Source organism: Caretta caretta, chromosome 8 (genome assembly GCF_965140235.1).
Source record: "Caretta caretta isolate rCarCar2 chromosome 8, rCarCar1.hap1, whole genome shotgun sequence".
NCBI classification, from domain to species: domain Eukaryota; kingdom Metazoa; phylum Chordata; order Testudines; family Cheloniidae; genus Caretta; species Caretta caretta.
In genome coordinates, this window is record NC_134213.1 from 53756653 (window position 1) to 53776605 (window position 19953).

Here is a 19953-nt window from a genome sequence, read left to right on the forward strand (position 1 = left end):
TCGACCTACAAGATGCCTACTTCCTCATCTCGATATGACCATCGCATAGGAGATTCCTATAGCTTACCTTTGGGCAGGACCATTATCAGTATAGGGTGCTCCCATTTAGCCTCTCGTCCGCACCCAGGGTATTTTCCAAGGTTCTCTCCATCGTAGCAGCGCACCTACGAACGTTGGGCATTGTTACCTACTTAGATGACTGCCTCCTCAGGGCTCCCTCATTCAAGGGTGCCTAACGAGCCACCCAGATGATCATGTGCACAGCTGGGCCTACAGCTCAACTTACAAAAATTGACACTGACCCCAGTATAGTGACCAAAGTTTATCAGTACCGACCTTGCCGCAGTTCTAGTGAGGTTGCTCCTCCCACTACAGAGACTCACCACCCTCACAAGTCTCAGAGACAGGACAGGCCAGCCCCCAAACATTGGCCAGGGACTTCTTCCAGTTGCTAGCTCATATGGCAGCATGCACCTTTGTCACCCCATGTGCCCGGATGTTCATGAGGTGTCTTCAGATGTGGCTCAATTCTGTCTAGTCCTCGAACAGGGACAGACTCACCAAACTGCTATCATAGTTCTCTGCAGTTCCTGGACTGGTGGAAAGGCTCATCCAATGTCTGAGCAGGCATTCCATTTGTACAGCTGCCACCAATGCTGACTCTAATGATGGATGCCTCCCTAATAGGCTGGGGAGCTCACCTACCTGACCACAAGGTTCAGGGGCTGGAACAGACAAACAATCTACACAGAGTAGAGAAAGTCCAGTTAAAACTGTAGAAAGTTCTGTGAATGTCTGAAGGTCCTTGCTTTGGCTGCTTCTGCATGCGATGGATTCTGAGGTATCCCAAATTGCATTCTGTAGTTCACAGGAGGTTAGCAAGCCTAATTCAATACATTAACTGATGGATAGCGTTGTATTAAATTCAGGCCCTATCCAGGCATAGCAGTATATGATGGTAGTAGATTGGAGGAGAAATAGGAGAGCCATTCATAAGATCAGCCATACTGGATCAGACCAGTGGTCCGTCAAAGCCAGTATCCTGTCTTCTGACAGTGGCCAGTGCCAGATGCTTCAGAGGAGATTAACAGTATAGGCCAATTCTGAGTGACCCATCCCTTGTTATGCGGTTTCAGCTTGTCTAAGATTAAACAAGGTGTTGCATCCCTGACCATCTTGACTTCATGAACTTATTTAATTTTTTTTTAACCCAGTTATACTTTTCTCCTTCACAACATCCCATGGCATCCACAAGTTGACTGTGTGTTGTCTGAAGTAGTACTTCCTTTTGTTTGTTTTAAAGCTACTGCCTATTAATTTCATTGGGTGGAGTTTTCGAGTGCTTGTTCACATCCATTCCACATTAGGTATGCGCGCATTGCACGCATGAGCGTCAAACTTTTTCCCATAGCGGCTCCTGGCGGGGCCCCTGAGTGGCACCACTGCACAGTGCATATATACCCCTGCTGCCCGACCCCCTCCAGTTCCTTCCTACTGTCTGTGACGGCATTGGAACAACCTCTCTATTGGATGAGAGCAGTCCCTTAGCCTTTCTCATAGATCGCTGTTATCAGTTAGTTAGCATACCTTTGTTGCGGACGCTTAAGCGATTAGGTGCTTGGAGGTTTCCAGCACCCACCTCAGGCCGCGGGGCATGCCGCAGGCCCACGGGTTTAAGGCTTGCGCCACATGCCGCAAGCTTATGCCAGTTAGTGACCCCCCACAGCTCATGTCTGTGTTGCCTGGGGGAAGAACATCAAATTGAGCGGTGTAAAATTTGCAAGGTGTTCAAGCCAAGAACAGAGAAAGAAAGAGACTTTTGTTTAAAGCAGTTGTTGATGGAGGCTGCATTGCAGCCACCGGGCCCGGAGCGCCCAACGCCGGCTCTGGCTTCCTCAGTGTGTAGTGCCCCGGAGCCGTCGGGAGACCCGGCATCGGCTAAACGCTGAAAGCTGCCAGTCCCAGAGCGCCAGACTAGGCCCCGGCACCGTTTGTCGTCCCCGGTGCGGCCCATGGCGCAGCCCAAAGGAAGGCGCGGACGTTCCCCGCAGAGGAGGCCGGCGCCTTCCAAGGCCCTGAGCACCGATAAGAGCGGGAAGGCTGCTGCACCGGCACTGGCACCGGTGGCTTCAGCACCACAAGCCCCACCGAGCCCAGGCCTAAGTGAGCCTAGTGCGGACGATGGGCTCGACGACTTAATGGATCAGCCCTCCATGCCTGGCACCTTTGAGGTGGCAAAGGACCTCACTGAGCTGTCGGCGACGAGCCCCCTCCCGTACAGGGAGAATCCTTCTGCACCCATGCCACGGGTGCCATCGAGGGGTAAGCCGGCAATGGTGTGCCGTTCGAGGATACCGTCCCGGCATCGCCCCGGAGTTGGTCCTGGTCGAGCTCCACATCTGCTAACTCCCAGTTACCCACAGCTCAGAAGGAAGTCGCGGTACCGGGAGTGGGTTGGTGCGAGGAAGTCACGGAAGAGGCACAACGCTCTCCGGCGCCGATTAGAGACAGGCACCGGGAGGAGTTGAGACGGCCCTCGCCGGAGGACTCCCGCAGACGCCGATCCCGGTCCTGAGAACGCCTGTGCCGGTCCCGGTCCCGGGGATATCAGTACCGGTTTCGCTCCCGTTCCGTTAGGAGCCACTCGTCGACCACCCGCCGGCACAGATCGTCAGCACTGCCATGGCCTTTGCAATCAGCGTCACTGCAGTCCAGCACCAACTCCGGCCGTTAGTTACTCGCACTGTGCTCTGGACAGCAAGGACCCTCAGACAGGGTGGCACCCCCAATGGGGGCCACCAGGTCATTGGCCCTTCTAGACTCCTTGGGCCTATCAACAGCACCAAGGCGAACTACTCAGTACAGCAGTCCCGGTCCCCGCACCAACGCCCGATGGCACCGGAAGCTACAGTATCCAGGCCTCCAGCATCCCCCCAGGATAAACCGGAGAGACTAGCACTGAGTCTGGTGCCGCCCTGAGGTCTCCCGCCCTGGCCCGAGCCGGAGGCCCCTCCCATGGGAGAAGGGGAGCAGGAGGACCAGCCAGAGGGGGTTGAGCAGCTGCTAACCTCCTCGTCATCCCCGGATGAGGCGCTGGCGGGAACAGCGGTGTCCGGCCCTCCACCCATAGACTACAGAGCCCACCAGGAGCTATTGCATAGGGTCGCCCAGAACTTGGGGTTACAGACCGAGGAGATGGTTGAGCAGGAGGACCCCATGGTGGACATTTTGAGCCCCGAAGGTCCATCTAGAATAGAGCTCCCACTCATTAAGACCATCCAGTCGAATTATAAGACTATATGGCAGACCCCGGCCTCCAGCACTCCAACGGCTAAAGGTGTGGAGCATAAGTACTTTGCCCCATCAAAGGGCTACAAAGTCCTGTTCTGCCACCCAAGTCTGTGCTCCCTGGTGGTCTCTGCGTTGAGTGAAAGGGAGTGCCATGGACAACAGGCCCTGGCACCTAAGGCCAAGGAGTCAAAATGCCTGGACCTTTTTGGCAGAAAGGTGTACTCATCAAGGGGCCTTCAGTTGAGGATCGCTAACCAACAGGCCATCCTCAACAGGCATAATTTTAACTCCTGGGCAGCAGTGGTTAAGTTTAAGGACAACCTCCCACAAGATTCCCAACAGGAGTTTACGGCCCTGGTGGACGAGGGCAAGGCAGTAGCTAAGACCTCTCTCCAAGCCTCCCTGGATTCAGCAGGCGTGGCGGACAGAACAATCGCATCGGGGGTGGTCATGAGGCACTCGGCGTGGCTGCAGGAGTCAGGCCTTCTTCAGGACCTCCCTTTGAAGGGTCAGCGCTCTTTTCGGACCAGATGGACGCAAGGCTGCATAGCCTCAAGGACTCAAGGGCTACACTTAAGTCACTGGGTATGCATACCCTGGTGACGCAGAGGAAGCCCTTTAAGCCGCAGCCTCCCCCTCAGCGCCAGTACCAGCCTCATCATAGGCATGAACCTTACCGTAGGCGAGGCAGGGAGAACAGGCAACGGCACAATAATAACAACAATAATGCGCTGGGTTAAAACCACGGTCAGCACAAATCCCAGCTGGGCACTAAGCCAGACTTTTGAAGGTGCGCTCGAGGACAGTGTATCAGACGAGTCACCGGATCCGTCCACTTGTTTCCTGAACTGCCTGGCCTGTTTCTTCCGTGCATGGTCCAGCATTATGTCGGACTGTTGGGTCTTACGCACGGAACGGGTACTTGCTGCAATTCTCTTCCCTCCCACCCCCCTTCCCCGTCCCTCTGCAGGGACCCCTCTCACGAGCAACTCCTAGAGGAGGAGGTTCGCTCGCTGCTGGAGGCAGGGGTTGTAGAGGCAGTGCCGCATGGCCTAAGGGGGAAAGGTTTCTACTCCCGGTACTTCCTCATCCCCAAGGCCAAAGGGGGCCTTCGCCCCATCCTAGACCTGCACGGGCTCAACAAGTTCCTGGTCAAGGCCCGGTTCTGCATGGTCTCTCTGGGCACTATCATCCCTTCCCTGGATCTGGGAGGCTGCTACACAGCCCTCGACATGAAGGACGCGTACTTTCATATTGCCATCCACCCAGCACATCAGTGGTTCCTGCGCTTCACCGTGGGCCAAGAACATGACCAGTTTGCGGTTCTCCTGTTTGGTCTAGCTGTGGCCCCAAGGGTGTTCGCAAAACGCATGGCAGTGGTGGTGGCCTTCTTACGGAGGCAGAGGGTCCACGTTTACCCATACCTCGATGACTGGCTCCTGACCGGTCAATCCGAAGCGGAAGTGCAGGGCCAAGTGGAGGTGGCCCTGAGATTGTTCCGCGAGCTGGGGCTCCTGGTCAACGTCCCCAAGTCCACTCTCGTGCCCACACAGAAAGTGAAATTCATTGGGGCGGTCCTGGACGCGGTGCAGGCCAGGGCAAGCCTTCCGGTATCCCAGTTCCGGGCTATCCAGCAAGCGGTGGCCTCCCTGTGCCAGTTTCCAACGACAACAGTCACATGCTGCCTGCGGCTCCTGGGCCACATGGCAGCATGCATGTATGCACGCACATGGTCACGCATGCCAGACTGAGTCTCAGGACTCCGCAGGCGTGATTTGCTCGGGTGTACCGCCCAGGCAGGGACCCCCTGGACTTGGTGGTGACAGCCCCAAGGGATGTGGTGGCAGTCCCAGCCTGTGGTTTGCGAAGGCATCCCCTTTGCCGCCCCACAACCGGACCTGACGCTGGTGACGGATGCGTCAGACCACGGATGGGGGGGCTCACCTGGGGGACCTGAGGGCTTGTGGTCCGGAGCAGAGCAGTCGCTCCATATCAACGTGAAGGAGCTCAGGTCGGTTCGTCTCACCTGCCAGACCTTTCACACCTCTCTGAGTGGTCACAGTGTGACAGTTCTGACAGACAACACTACTGCCATGTTTTATATAAACAAGCAGGGTGGGCCCCGTTCCTCGCCCCTCTGTCGCGAGGCTCTCCTCCTCTGGGACTTCTGTGTAGCCCATGCCATTCACCTCAAGGTGTCGTATCTCCCAGGGGTGCGAAACAAGCTGGCGGACTACCTCAGCAGGTCATATCTCACTCACGAGTGGACGCTCAGAGCGGACGTTGTGCTTTTGCTCTTCCGCAGGTGGGGGTTTCCCTAGGTAGACCTGTTTGCCACCAGGGCCAACGCCCAGTGCCCGCAGTTCTGCTCATTCCAGGGCCACAGCCCGGGCTCAGTCACAGATGCGTTTGTGATCCCGTGGGGAGGGGGCTTGATGTATGCTTTTCCCCAGCTCTCCTTGGTACATAAGGTCCTGCTCAAGGTACGCAGGAATAGGGCGGCGGTGGTCCTCATCGCCCCGGCGTGGCCCCGCCAGCACTGGTACACAACGGTCCTAGAGCTGTCAGTGGAAGCCCCAGTAGTCCTGCCCCTACATCGGGACCTCATCACGCAGGACGGCAGGCAGCTTCTCCACCCCGACCTGCAATCACTACACTTGACGGTGTGGAAGCTCTGTGGCTGAACGCCTTGGAGAGCCAGTGCTCCCTTCCTGTGTAGCAGATCCTGCTTGGCAGTAGGAAGCCCTCTACCAGGGATACCTATGTGGCCAAGTGGAAAAGGTTCTCGTCTTGGTGTGAGCCCCGACAGGTGCAGCCGCACCAGGCCCCGGTGCAAGCCATCCTCGAGTACCTCCTGCACCTCAAGCAGCAGCAGCTGGCCCTGTCCTTACTCAGTCCACCTGGCAGCCATCTCACCTTCCATCCAGGGTTTTCGGGGGGCTCGGTGTTTTCCCACACAGTGGTGGGACAGTCCTTAAAGGATTGGAGAGGATGTTTCCGTACTCACGCCCCCCAGTTCATCCTTGGAACCTTAACTTGGTCCTCTCTAAGCTCATGGGACCCCCGTTTGAGCCCCTCACTACCCGCTCCTTCCTCCACCTTTCCTGGAAGGTGGCATTTCTAGTGGCCATTACCTCAGCCAGAAGGGTGTCTGAGCTGAGGGCTCTCACCCCTGAGTCACCGTATACAGTGTTTCACAAGGATAAGATGCAGCTCCGACCACACCCCAAGTTCCTCCCTAAGGTGGTCTCGCAATTCCATTTAGGCCAGGACATTTGTCTTCCGGTGTTTTTTTCAAAACCCCATCTGACCCGAGTCACCGCAGCCTACACACTCTGGATGTCCGTTGAGCGCTGGCGTTCTATTTGGAGTGCACCAAACCCTTTAGTAAATCCGCGCAGCTGTTCGTGGCCGTAGCTGAGAGGATGAAAGGTCTCCTGGTGTTGGCGCAACAGATCTTGGATTACAAGCTGCATCCGGGTGTGCTATGAGCTCGCAGGTGTTCTGGCCCCGGCAGTCACGGCCCACTCGACCAGGGCACAAGCGACTTCCACAGCTTTCCTGGCACAGGTCCCGATCCAGGAGATCTGCAGAGCAGCCACTTGGTCCTCTGTGCACACCTTCACGACCTACTACGCGGTCAACCAGCAGGCCAGAGAGGACGCAGCAGTTGGCAGAGCGGTCCTCCAATCAGTTGTTCCGTGACTCCTACCCTCCTCCAGAGGTAAGCTTGTGATTCACCTAATGTGGAATGAACATGAACAAACACTCAAAGAAAAAACTGTTACTTACCTTCTCATAACTGTTGTTCTTCGAGATGTGTTGTTCACGTCCATTCCACCACCCACCCTCCTACCTCTCTGTCGGAGTCGCCGGCAAGCAGGAACTGGAGGGGGTCGGGCGGCAGGGGTATATATGCACGGCTCACCTGACGGGAGCCACTAAGGAAACAGTTTCTGATGCTCGTGCACACGACGCGCGCACACCTAATGTGGAATGGACGTGAACAACACATCTTGAAGAACAACAGTTACAAGAAGGTAAGTCACCTTTTTTTCTTACGTTAATAACACTTCCCTATGCACTTTCTCCACACGGTTAATCATTATATAGACCTCTGTTAGATCCCCCACTTTGTCATCTCTTTTTGAAGTTGAACAGTTCCAGTCTTTTTAATCTCTCCTCATATGGAAGCTGTTCCATACCCTTAATAATTTTAGTTGTCCTTCTCTGTAGCTTTTCCAATTCTAGCACATCTTTTTTGAGATACGGCTATCAGAACTGCACACAGAATTCGAAGTGTGGGCATACCATGGTTTTGTATAATGGCTTTGATATTTTCTTTATTATCTGTACAGAGAACAGTTTCTAAAGAAAGCAAGGTGTTCTCCTACACAATAACTGATATCCCAAACTGAGGATTATTTTGTGTATATGCTGGGGGGCTGGGAGAACTGGAAGGATGCCATTACTAAGAAAAAGATAAAAATTATAGAAAATGTGATCTGAAGAGAATGTTTTCTATCCTAGACCATTTTTAATAAAAAAAAACCTAGTCAACTGCACTTGTGAGATCCTGTTCCTTGACTTGCTGTCCCCGTAATCCTGTTTTCCAAGGCCTCCCATCTGTCTGTCTTGTATCTTCCCTTCTGTTTAGAACTGTTAGTACTCAGATAAATCAGAGATTGATTTATGTTATCGCTAGTGCCTGATGCAGAAGTTAGTGACCTCTTGGAGTAATATATACTTTGTGATAAGATTTACTAACTTCTTTTTTGGTACTTGTTCCTTTCATCTGGTTCATTGTAATGTAGGATACTTGCAACTCCACCTGGGTCGGAAGGGAGGGGTAATTTGGAGCCAAAATCCATAATGTGTCGCACAATAATTGCTGTGAGCAAGGATGGATTTTGTCTGAAACCCAGTTCTCCCATGCCCAGGGGGGCTTACGTAACGAGTTGTGTTCATTAGCTAGTCTTTCTGATCCTCTCACTCAGAGCAGTGTCAATGTCATTAGTGGAGAATCTGAGACATTGCCATAGGGAAACGTTATGTCTTTTGACCTAGCAACAGCTTTGACAATGCTGTCGTCACTAGGACTGTAGACTAGCTAGCATGACTTCTGAAAACCAAATTGCTAGGTCTCTACCGGTTTGGTCACCATTTCTGGTGACGTCGTGCTAAAGAGTCTTAAGAGTAGAACTGGAGAGGATGAGCAACAAGGCAGCAGGATTTTGTTCAGGCTACAGCAGGATCTTCTAAGTGTTCACATCTGTTCAGGGAGCCTGCAGGTTTCACTTGTCCACAACATATACTGTTCAAATGGAAAAAGTGAGATGACTGAGGCTGCAGCATATACTTGGTAGAGAAAACCTCTGCCAGAGACATTCATAAGTAGTGTCTCGGGAACTGCCACTGCATCCTGAATGACAGCACAGCTTGGATATGGACAAAGAAATTTTCCCAAATTTTATAGGTCTGTCAGCGTGATCAAATAGGACACTTTACAGTGACAGAACCCAGATGATGGAGAAGAAGATACCTCTGTATCCTCCTGTCCGTATTGATTCTTGTTGGTCCTAAAGCTCGCCCTCTTAAGGCAGATGAATTTTAATAGCCGTAATTTCAAGAGCAGCGGAATAATACTGTTTATATTGCTTAATATTGTCTTCAGTTAATGGTGACCAGCTAAGTGAGAGTATTAATGAAAAATATGTGAGCAGAAAGGATGATCTGCTGATCTTTCATTTCATGGGCAATTAGGGTTGGAAAGGTCTGATTTTTATGTAACTCTTTAAGAAGAGCAATTTACTATATCACAAGTAAGTAGCTTTCCTTTCAAATACACAACTGCAGTTTTACGTGGTGCTGCAACACTCTAAGAAAAAATACAACCCTATATTTAAATAATTTTTATTTGGTTAATTGGATGTTGTGGTGTTATTTCTGTGGGATTCTTTATTTTGGGGTTTCAAAGCTCTTCCGAAACTCTGTGGTGTAATTGATTATTGCATCTATCCACAAACCTTAAATTTGCATTCCCAGTAGAGGTGCTGGTTCACCACAATGTTTACTTCTAATTAGTAAGACCTGATCATCATTCTGAAAAGTGGATGGACTGGTAAATACATCCTCTCCAAGGAACAAGCTGAACACCAGTAGATCACACTTCATAGAGGTGCTTGAGAAGTCACCGGAAGAGAGATCAAATCAGATGTGACAGATATTGCAGCATCTTATTCTCTCTTCGCTGTAATTAACATAGTTGGAAGAAATGCTCTTTTATAGACATAAGTTGCAAAATAATTGTGAAGGCTTAAAATAACCTACACAAATGTTTGTTCTACCCCACCAAAGATAACCCACACTTACATAGTACTTTTCATCCAAGCATAACAATGCTTTACAAAGATAAATTAGGATTATCCCCATTGTACAGAATCTGATGCACAAAGAAGCTAAATGACTTTCCCAGAATCACACAGCAAGCCTGCAAGAGAGCTAATAAGAATGGTCTCCTGGAAATTGCAATGCATCTTGCTATATTGTAATAAATTGTGCCTTGGAACTGTAGAAAAAGGTTTGCAGGATCTTACAGAGAAGATGTTTGCAATGTAAAATGCTCGTATTTTACAGAGCATACCAGTGAGATAAAAAGGAGTACAGCCTATAAACTACATAGGAATGTTTGGTTTGTGGGCAAAAGCAGCAAAGTCCATTTTTGTGTGGAAGCACTGCCATTGGTCAGTGCTGAACAGAGACAGGTATCCCCTTGTGCTGAGCTAGTACTTTCCTACCATTTCCTCACCAATATGCCTGTTTGTTATGAGATCCATAAAACTGATCTCAGATAGTTAAGGATTGACCATAAATGCATTTGTGGGTTGCATTAGCTGTGATTCTGACAGTGGTTCTCAAGTAGATGAGTCATTTCTGCTTGTCACATTCACCCCATTGCATTATGGAATAGATGGTTTAATGGAGGCATGCCATTCAGTGGCTAACTAGTCAGTAGTTAACTTAGGATGGGTTTTGTATATCCAGTCCCTAGTATATTGCAAATGAGCTTTTTATTTTGGATTGTGACACTATAGTTCTGGTTCTGCTCAAATTTACAGTGGAAATCCTAATAATCTACCTTTGTTACCTGCATAAAAATTATCTGTTACTCACCCTCTAGGGCACCCACCTTTACCAGTTCCTAGGGCTCCAGCGAAAGACACCTACCTTTACTCCTCTGTGGGCTCTGGGCAAACACCTCCCTGTGGACTCAGAGCAAACACCCTTTCCCTGTGGACTCAGGGCTTAATCTTTTGTAGGTTTACGGGGTCTTTTCGGAGTGAAAGAGCCCTATACAGTAATATTCTCTATTTATTAACAATCACCAAAACCAGAATGCACACGCTACACATACAATGCTCACCACTCCCAGTAAGACACATGAACTTTTCTTGATGGCCAGTCAGGATCAGGTCCATCTGGGGGACTCCAGTTTCTGCACGGTGTCATTGTCAGAGTGTTGAGGTTTGGCAACTCTGTTCTTGGGGGCTGTGTCCTGGAGCTGGTTCCCCCAAAGAACATCCTTTTGGACCCCAGTTTATATATAGTGAAACTTGAGCCTGGCTTTGCTATACTTTAACCAATCATTATACTAAAAATTTTACTAACCAATCCTGGCATTGTAACAAAATTCTCTAACCAGTCCTACCCCACCACCTCAATTAATTTACACATGGCAAAATTAATTATGTAACAGACAGAAAAAAATTAAAGAACCGGACAGAGATTATACAGACAAACAATAGGGAAGTGGGGACCATAATGACAAAACAATAAAGAAATGAGGATTTCACAACCACAATTATTGATAAATGATTTCTTGACAGACAGAATGCTATCAAACTAAGTTTTCTTTAACCACCTTAAGATCTGTTTCTTTATCTGGTGATAGTTGGTGCCATTAGGATGGGGTCTCCTTCTTAACAGCCTGATATTACATTGTTTTAATGTAATTTAGATGAAATGTGAGGATATGACTTCCTGCTTCTCAGCTAATGGCTGCTGCTCTTTTAACCTGGCTGCAGACGAAGACCTAGGCTTTAGGCCTTTCAATATGGCTACAGACAAAGGCCTTATCCTTACACTTAGACCAGGTCAAGTTTGGCACCTCTTGATGATTGAAGGCTTTTAATTCAAGCAGGTGGCAGAAGTCTTACAGCAGTCAGTCTTGTACCATGCAGCAGTGCTTACCTTAGATTTAGAAGGTTTTCTGATAACCCCAGACTTCTTGCTGCTTTTATCACAGTTTTCACCATCAGCAGAAACCACAGCTAGCTGCAATGGCAAATGCAGGAGGAATGCTTATCCATGGCCATTGTATTCCGAGCCAGTTCTTCTGTAACCCATGGATGGCATTGAATAAAATATAGTGTTTACATTCTGCAGGATAATTCAGGAGGGTAAACAAATAGCATTCACTAAAGCAAAGTCAATATTAACTACATTCACTGTGGTATTAACTGTGTGACTCTGCAGTGGAAAATGGCCCTTTTTTTTGGTCTGTGTTTAGAATGAGTTATAATTTGCAGATATTTTATTATTCTCTCAAAATGCTAGTCAGATATCCTGTGTCCCTTGAGGTGCTTTTAGATTTCAGGATATTTGTGTTTCTCATTTTCTGTGTGTATTTTTAACACACATTTCCTTAACTTTCCACAGCAAAAGGAGGCAGGTAACACAAGTGCTGCTACATGGCACTGAGAGATTGGGCAACCCTTGGCTTTACAGAAGTTGCAGTTTTGCTAATGGGAAGATCCATAGAAATCCAGCGTTTCAGGCATGATTGATGGGAACACTGAGCCTTGGGATGGCTCTGGGGGATTAGATTGTTGCTTTGGTGGGTGTGGGGGGAGTGGGGGTGGGAGATGGGAACAGGGAATAGGGGTAAGGAAATTGGAATCATGTTTTGCTAAAAGGGGAAATGGGAACAGGGAATGGGGCTGGGGAAATTGGAATCATGGTTGGCTAAGGGCAGGAATGGGAACAGGGACACAGGTGTAAGGCTCTGTGGTGTCAGAGCTGGGAAGGAGGATACTAAGGAAGGAAACTGAAATCATGCTTGCTGGAAGCTCACCCCAATAAACATCGAATTGTTTGCACCTTTGGACTTCGGGTATTGTTGCTCTCTGTTCATGCGAGAAGGACCAGGGAAGTGAGTGGGTGAAGGAATAAGCCCCCTAACAACGATGTTCTTACATCTTTATATGCTGAAATGCTAAACTGTTTCCTGTGCCATTTACCTCTTCAAGCATGCATATTTGAGCAACTCATTATGGTCAGGGGATGCTCTCTGTGTTGTTGCCCTCCAGAGCTTCTAAGTCAAAGGGTCTCCAGGCTGCCTGACTTGCTTCTCCAGGTCTCACTTCCCATCTTTGAGCTCTCTTGAAGGTGGTTTCAGTATTTCTGTAGGTGACAAGCAGCAGAAGTTTTGATTTCTAGCAGAAATGCTATACAGGGCCTCTCTATTGGTAAAAGCAGACTGTCCCCCTTTTACATTTGAGACTGAGAGCCCTTTTCTCCACTCCATCGCAGAAACTTCAAATGCCCCTGTCCTGCAGAGTTCCTGAGATCTGCAGCAAAAGGGGCAGGGCGAAGGCTCTGCTACTTCTCTCCAATGGACCTTAGGGGCGATGTGTCAGTGGAGCTGCCTTTTTGTGCCCCATAGGAGCCAAATTGCACCCAAATTCTACCTGTGTTCCACCAAAAGACCATCACTCCTGATCTTTGTTTTAAGCTTCTGGCACGAATTTTCTTCTTGACCCTTGTTTTTAGTCTTTTCCCAAATTGTCTGTGTCCCGTGTTTGAGTTATGGCAGGTGGAGAGTTGTCTCTTACGTGTTCCTACCTTGGGCTGATGGAAGGCTTCATCAGGCCAAAAAGGGTCTGCAGTCCAAGGGAGGTAATGGAATCCATCTTTTCCATAATATCAGGAGAAGTGAGAGATGAGGGAGTAGGTTCTAGGACACTGTCTCTTCCTGAATCTCTGTCTTCCTAACAGCTTTCTGGCAGTTTCCAGCACTTCGTTATGTGAAGAAGTACCGCTGGGTGAAACTGTTTTTGTTTAAATAGACCCTGACATTACTATAAACATACCCAGCATGTATTATTTCTGTCGAAGTGGCAGGCATATAGTAGATGGAATCTCTGGGCAGAATATCAATGCCTTGATTTTTTTCCAACCTTCCGTGCAGCATTGAAGAGGGCCACTAGGACTAGCCAGTGGAGATTGAGATATAATTGCTTGCCTAGAGCAGTAATCTCTTGGTTACACCACCTGAATACCAATGAGGACACATGAGACAGAAGGAGGGTGTCAAACAGAATCATGGGGAAGAGAGAGAAATAGAAGTGGAAAGGAGGACAAATGATTAAGAGAAGAGACCAAAAGGCAGAGTGAGGACAATAGACTGTTTTTGTTTGAAGTCTGATACTGGGGAATGATTTGTATTTGTAATGAAATTTTCAGGAGCAAAACACCTTACACAATCAATGATATAGAAAGAAAATGGGGGAGGGGAAAGTATGCAGATTGATCCAAAGTGCCACTGAAAAGAATACTCCTAGGGGTGGGGAGAGAAAGGGAACAGAAGCCAGGATGAGTAACTGGAAATTAGCACATCCCTTTTAGCTTGATTGCTAATGCACCAAGAGTTTTTAATTGAATTCTCTCCTATACTCCTTTTCTCTCAATAATTGACCTCAGTAACTCTTCTTAAGGCAATTTAGCTTTAAGCAACATTAAAACTTGACATCACCTTGCTGTGCAACTGTCTGCTTAGGTGCAGTTTCATCAGCTCTAGCTTCACGGACTTGGTGCAATTCTATGTTATTTCTGAGAAATAGAAATCTAAGGCCAGATCATCCCCGTCCATGATCAGAGGGTTCCAAAGGCAGTTTGGGAGTACAGAATAGCTCTGTGGCATTGTCTCCCCTTCCTTGCATCTCACAAATGTAATCCTGCAAGTGCACTGCATGGCTCAAGCTCTGTATATGAAAAGAGGGCTTGTCTGAAGAATGTTTTCTCCATGGCATCTGTAGAATAAATATAAAATTAGAGAATTAAAGTTAGCTTTAGTTTGGTTAAAGAAATGTAGTGTAAAGAAAGGCCCTAATTAGCAAGTAAAAGAGAGGCCTTGAAAGTAATGAGTTATAAGGCCAGAAGGAATGAAGTAGAGAGGATGTCTGGTTCAAAGAATAGCTAATGAAATAAGGGGAAGTTTCTAAAAAGAAGGCCTCTGACTGATAGGGGTGACTGCAGATGGTTTTAAACAAGACAAAGCAAATCTGTCTTAAGAGCTAACATAGATCTTCCCAACCCACATGCTAATGTTATCTCAAAAATTAGGGCCTACGTGAACCCAAGTGCAACAGAAGAACTGTTGGTCAATGAAAAGGAGGGAAAGAGATAGAAAGGAAAGTCTTTGGGGAGAAAGAAGGTTATAAATCTTATCTGGATTAAGGCTAGAAATAAGGGTGAACTGTCTCAAATTGGTTTTTAGCTGGAGTCAGTAGTTGGCAGTGACATCACTTGTTTGTTAAAGGGTATAAAAAAGTAAACTTGTAAAGGGTTCATTGCTGATACCTGCCTGACCAAGTTGGAGCTGACCAATATAGGTCTAAGCATCCCTGAGTTTAGCCCATTTGTAAGTACTTTGATCTAATACTTATCAATGTTTTCAGAGTAGCAGCCGTGTTAGTCTGTATCTGTAAAAAGAAAAGGAGTACTTGTGGCACCTGAGAGACTTATGCTCTAATAACTTTTTTAGAAAAAAAAGATGCATCCGATGAAGTGAGCTGTAGCTCACGAAAGCTTATGCTCAAATAAATTGGTTAGTCTCTAAGGTGCCACAAGTACTCCTTTTCTTTTTGCGAATACAGACTAACACGGCTGTTACTCTGAAACCAATAACTTTTTAGTCTCTCAGATGCCACAAGTACTACTTTTCTTTTATCAATGTTTTGTTATGGATGTAGTAAATAGCTTATTTAGGTTTTTGGGCATGTTTATAGCAATTATATAAATACCATTTGGCCTTTGGATTTAATAAAGCAATTTATGGTTAAATTGGTGTCACGATAAAAACCTGCATAAATAATAATCCCAAAAGCATTACTACTTTCTACTCCCCAAAGCTGTGGGGAAGCCTTGCGTAGGCTGACCCTTGGTATCCAGTTGGGGCGGGGGGACTAAACATAGCTGAGAACCTGTTTGAATGCACAATCTCAGCATATTTGGCCCTGGTCCCTACAGATCTTGGTGGACCAACTGCTTTAAAAAAAAAAAAAAGAGTCCTTGTGGCACCTTAGAGACAAGCAAATTTATTTGGGCATAAGCTTTCATGAGCTAGAACCCACTTCATCAGATACATGGAGTGGAAAATACAGTAGCAGTTGTGTATATATATACACATAGTACATGAAAAGATTGGACTAGCTTTACCAAGTGCGAGGTCAATCTAATGAGACAATTCAATTAATAGTAGAATACCAAGGGAGGAAAAATCATTTTTATAGTAGTAATGAGGGTGGCCCATTTCAGGCAGTTGACAAGAAGGTGTGAGTAACAGTAGGAGAAAATTAGTATGGAGAAATTAGTTTTTGTAATGACCCATCAACTCCCAGTCTTTATTCAGGCCTAATTTGATGGTGTCCAGTTTGCAAATTAATTCCAGGTCTGTAGTTTCACGTTGGAGTCTGTTTTTGAAGTTTTTTTGTTGAATTGCCACTTTTAAGTCTGTTATTGAGTAACCAGAGAGGTTGAAGTGGTGTTCTACTGGTTTTTGAACATTATAATTCCTAATGTCAGATTTGTGTCCATTTATTCTTTTGCGTAGAGATTGTCCGGTTTGGCCAATGTACATGGCAGAGGAGCAACTGCTTTAAGTCACGGTCTCATTCTGGAATAATGCAATGGAAACTCTAAGGCGGAGCTTGCAGCCACTTCTGATGTGGACTGTTCCCATGTAAAGGTTGATCTGGGCTGTAGTTCGTAACATTCAAAATCTGCACTATAGACTCACCCATTTGCCTTACTCTGGGTGAATCAGACTTTGGAAGCATGGAGAGGGGAAGGCAGTATGTCGCACCAATATTAGTTGCACCTTGGCACTTCATCTGCTAGGTTGAGGAATTTTTTCTGCGTGCCTCCAGGTAGTGGAGCCTGTGATACCTTCTGAAGTGGTGAGGAGGGGATGTTACCAAACCTGCCCCTTGGTCTCTCCTGGAAAGCCTTGTTGGCTGAAGATTAATTTAAAATTGTTAGGAGTATGAAAAATGCTTCACAAATGTTTCTTATTTTACACAAAAGCAAGAAAGCTAGTCTAAGCAAAAGACTGAAGAATATCACTTTTATATACTTTTGCGCTATTAATTTTAGACTCCACTGCAGATAGGCTTTAGTAGGTAGGTTGGGGGGGGGTGTTGTGAAGAGGATGAGTGTGTATTTGACTTATATCCTGCACATCATGTCCCAAAAGTCTGAAAGGTATAATGGAATGAATGTACTATTACACTATACCTCTCATTTTCACCCCTAGTAATTGTATTGTGTTACCTCACATATATACACAATAGTTAATATCACAACTATTAAAATGAAAATGAAAATAAGAAAGAAGACAAATTGAACTATTGCCATTTTTGTGATCAGGAGGCAGCTCTAGGAATTTTTATTGTTTTAAAGCCACATAGCTGGAAAATGCACCATCACAGTTTGTTATATTATTGTAGAGTCACTTTTGTATTGGGAACATTTTTATTGGGTTTGTTAGTAAAGAATCAATGAATAAGCAGTTGCAGTCACTGTGCAAAATGACACCTGATAGCAAGATGGTGCAAAAGTCTCAGCTGTACAATCCAATAACATGTTTTATTTTTATGAACTCTTTATGAGCCCAAATTTAGGTACTAATTCAAAAACAAAATAAACAGTACAATTTATTTTCTTCCCTAGAAGAGTATTAAGAGTGTGACAAATATAAAAGATAAGAGAATACAGTAGGGTTGAGGAATCAATATAGTCAGTCCTATGCTGGAGTGAAAGAACTTATTTACAATAATATACCTACAAACTAGCAAGTTTCCCAAACAAGGCAAATTTAAACAATTATTTCCATATCAAGCACAAGATATTGAAGTGAGCTTGAGGAGGAATTCAAACTGTAACTTAAAGATGCCTCTGATAAGGCTTTCAGAGAGTTTATTTAGCCTGGTGGGACAGGGAGCTTGGTTAAAAGGGGAACTACCATCAGTCATGTGGAGTTTTGGTAGTCAGTTTTGGTGCTGCTATAAGAAATGTTTAAAATTATGCAGAGTCATGCTGTTGTTTCTCTCTTACAGCTCAAAACCACAGTGACACCCAAGTGTTCTTCTACCTGTGGATTGTCTTCTATTTAATCAGCTCCTGCTACACTCTTATTTGGGACCTGAAGATGGACTGGGGTCTCTTTGACAAGAATGCTGGTGAAAATACCTTCCTTCGGGAAGAGATCGTCTACCCACAGAAAGTGAGTACACAGCCTTTTGTCATTTTGGGGAGGGTCTGCCAATGTTTTAACAAAACACTTGGGATTAAAGGCACATTCTGATTGGTTGCTGGAGTGTCTTAAATGCAGTGTGTCAGAAGTTCTGACAGTATAATCTGTCCATTACCAAAGAGACAGTCCCATCTTTTTTATGATTATTGAAAGCCATAGGTGCTGACTCTGGAAAAAATCACAGGAAAAAAATTAAAGGGTGCTTAGCACCCACTTGCAGCCAGCTTCTCCCTTCCCCTTCCTCCACAGTGTCTCCCGCCCACCAGCGACCCTGCCGATCAACTCCTTCCCCTTCCTCCCAGTGCCTACCACCTGCCGCAGTCAGCTGTTTCACAGTATGCTGGAGGTGCTGGGGGGAACACACTTAGGGGAGAGGATGGAAATGGGCGGGAAGGGGCAGGGTGGGGACTTGGGAGAAGTAGTGGGGGTTGGAGTCTGGGGCAGAGCAGGGGCGGGAAGAGGTGGAACGGGGTGGGGGCTTAGGGGAAGGGGGCAGCTGGATGCAAGGCCCAGACCCGGAGGAAGCTAGTGCCCTACAGAGACCAAAAAAGTAATACCCATTGTGATGGGTTCAGTCACAGAGACCCCCTTGGGACTGTCACCTGATGTGCTGACATTACCTCTGAGCCCGTTTTCCCTGCCAGCTTGGGACTTCCAGAACCCTGTCTTGTTGAGCCAGACATGCTAGCCTGCTGCAACACAGACCCAGGGTCTGGTCCGTGCCCCCAAAGCTGCAGGCTTAACTAAAAAGAGCTCAGCAGGTTACCTCTCCAGCACCCAGACACCCAGTTCCAAATGGGAACCAAACCCCAAATCTGTTTTACTCAGTATAAAGCTTATTCAGGGTAAATTCATAAATTGTCTGCCCTCTATAACACTGATAGAGAGATATGCTTAGCTGTTTGCTCCCCCAGTGGTTGCAGATGTGTATTTCACTCAGGTGTGCATGGGCCCAGCACACTGAAGCTGGAGAATTGTGCTTAGCGGTATCCATCAGGACCTAAACTTGCCTTTTAATTTCATCTTGTTGATCCTTGTTATATTCCCAGTTATACCATCCTAAGTAATTCCTTTCTCGTTAATGTTTACACCCTTCAGTTATTTGTAGATGGTTGCCCCCTTTCCTCCCACTATTGAAAAGCAGAGGCAGGAAGACATAAAAGGTCTTGTGACAAAGTTCCTCCTCTACCTTGGTGGATCTTGTGCGTATTGGCGGATTTGCTCGCCTTGGAGCTTCACAGCAGCCCTGAGTTTGGCCATTTTCATGAACCCACAATCCAGGTCAACTCCTCCTGTGTCTGACCAGGAGTTGGGAGGTTTTGGGGGGAACCTGGGCCTGCCCTCTACTCTGGGTTCCAGCCCAGGGCCCTGTGGTATGCAGCTGTTTAGAGTGCCTCCTGGAACAGTTGTGCAACAGCTACAACTCCCTGGGCTTCTTCCCCATGGCCTCCTCCCAACACCTTCTTTATCCTCACCATAGGACCTTCCTCCTGGTGTCTGATGATGCTTGTACTCCTCAGTCCTCCAACAGTCCACATTCTCACTCTCAGCTCCTAGCGCCTCTTGCTCCCAGCTCCTCACACACACACCACAAACTGAAGTGAGCTCCTTTTTAAACCCAGGTGCCCTGATTAGCCTGCCTTAATTGATTCTAGCAGCTTCTTGATTGGCTGCAGGTGTTCTAATCAGCCTGTCAGTCTTAATTGTCTCCAGAAGGTTCCTGATTGTTCTGAAACCTTCCCTGTTCCCTTACCCAGGGAAAAGGGACCTGCTTAACCTGGGGCTAATATATCTGCCTTTGATCACTCTCCTGTAGCCCTCTGGCCTGGAGAGAGCAGGAGGGAGAGGGCTGCTGCTCCTAGGCCCTGGGCTCTCCCTGCTGCTACTGCTGTTGCTGCTCCAGCTGCTCCCCTGGCTGGGCCAGAAACCACCCCCCTTCTCTGCTACCTGGTTGCTGGCCGGCTGCTGGACCCCCCCACCCTCGGGTGCTGCTACTGCTCCAACTGCAGCCCCTTGCGGGGGGGCCTGCTGGCCCGCTCCCCAGAAGGGGGGAGTGAGGGGCCCCAGCC

The 19953-nt window shown here is 47.4% G+C and overlaps 1 protein-coding gene across 2 annotated transcripts in view; it reads left to right on the forward strand.

Moving 5' to 3' along the window:
• Positions 1–19953, forward strand: part of XPR1 (xenotropic and polytropic retrovirus receptor 1) — a 255509-nt gene that overhangs the window by 216154 nt on the left and 19402 nt on the right. For both annotated transcript variants that reach the window (XM_075131507.1, XM_048860140.2), the window contains exon 12: positions 17688–17854. In XM_075131507.1, the coding sequence (XP_074987608.1) occupies positions 17688–17854 (167 nt within the window). The remainder of the gene's footprint in view (positions 1–17687; positions 17855–19953) is intronic.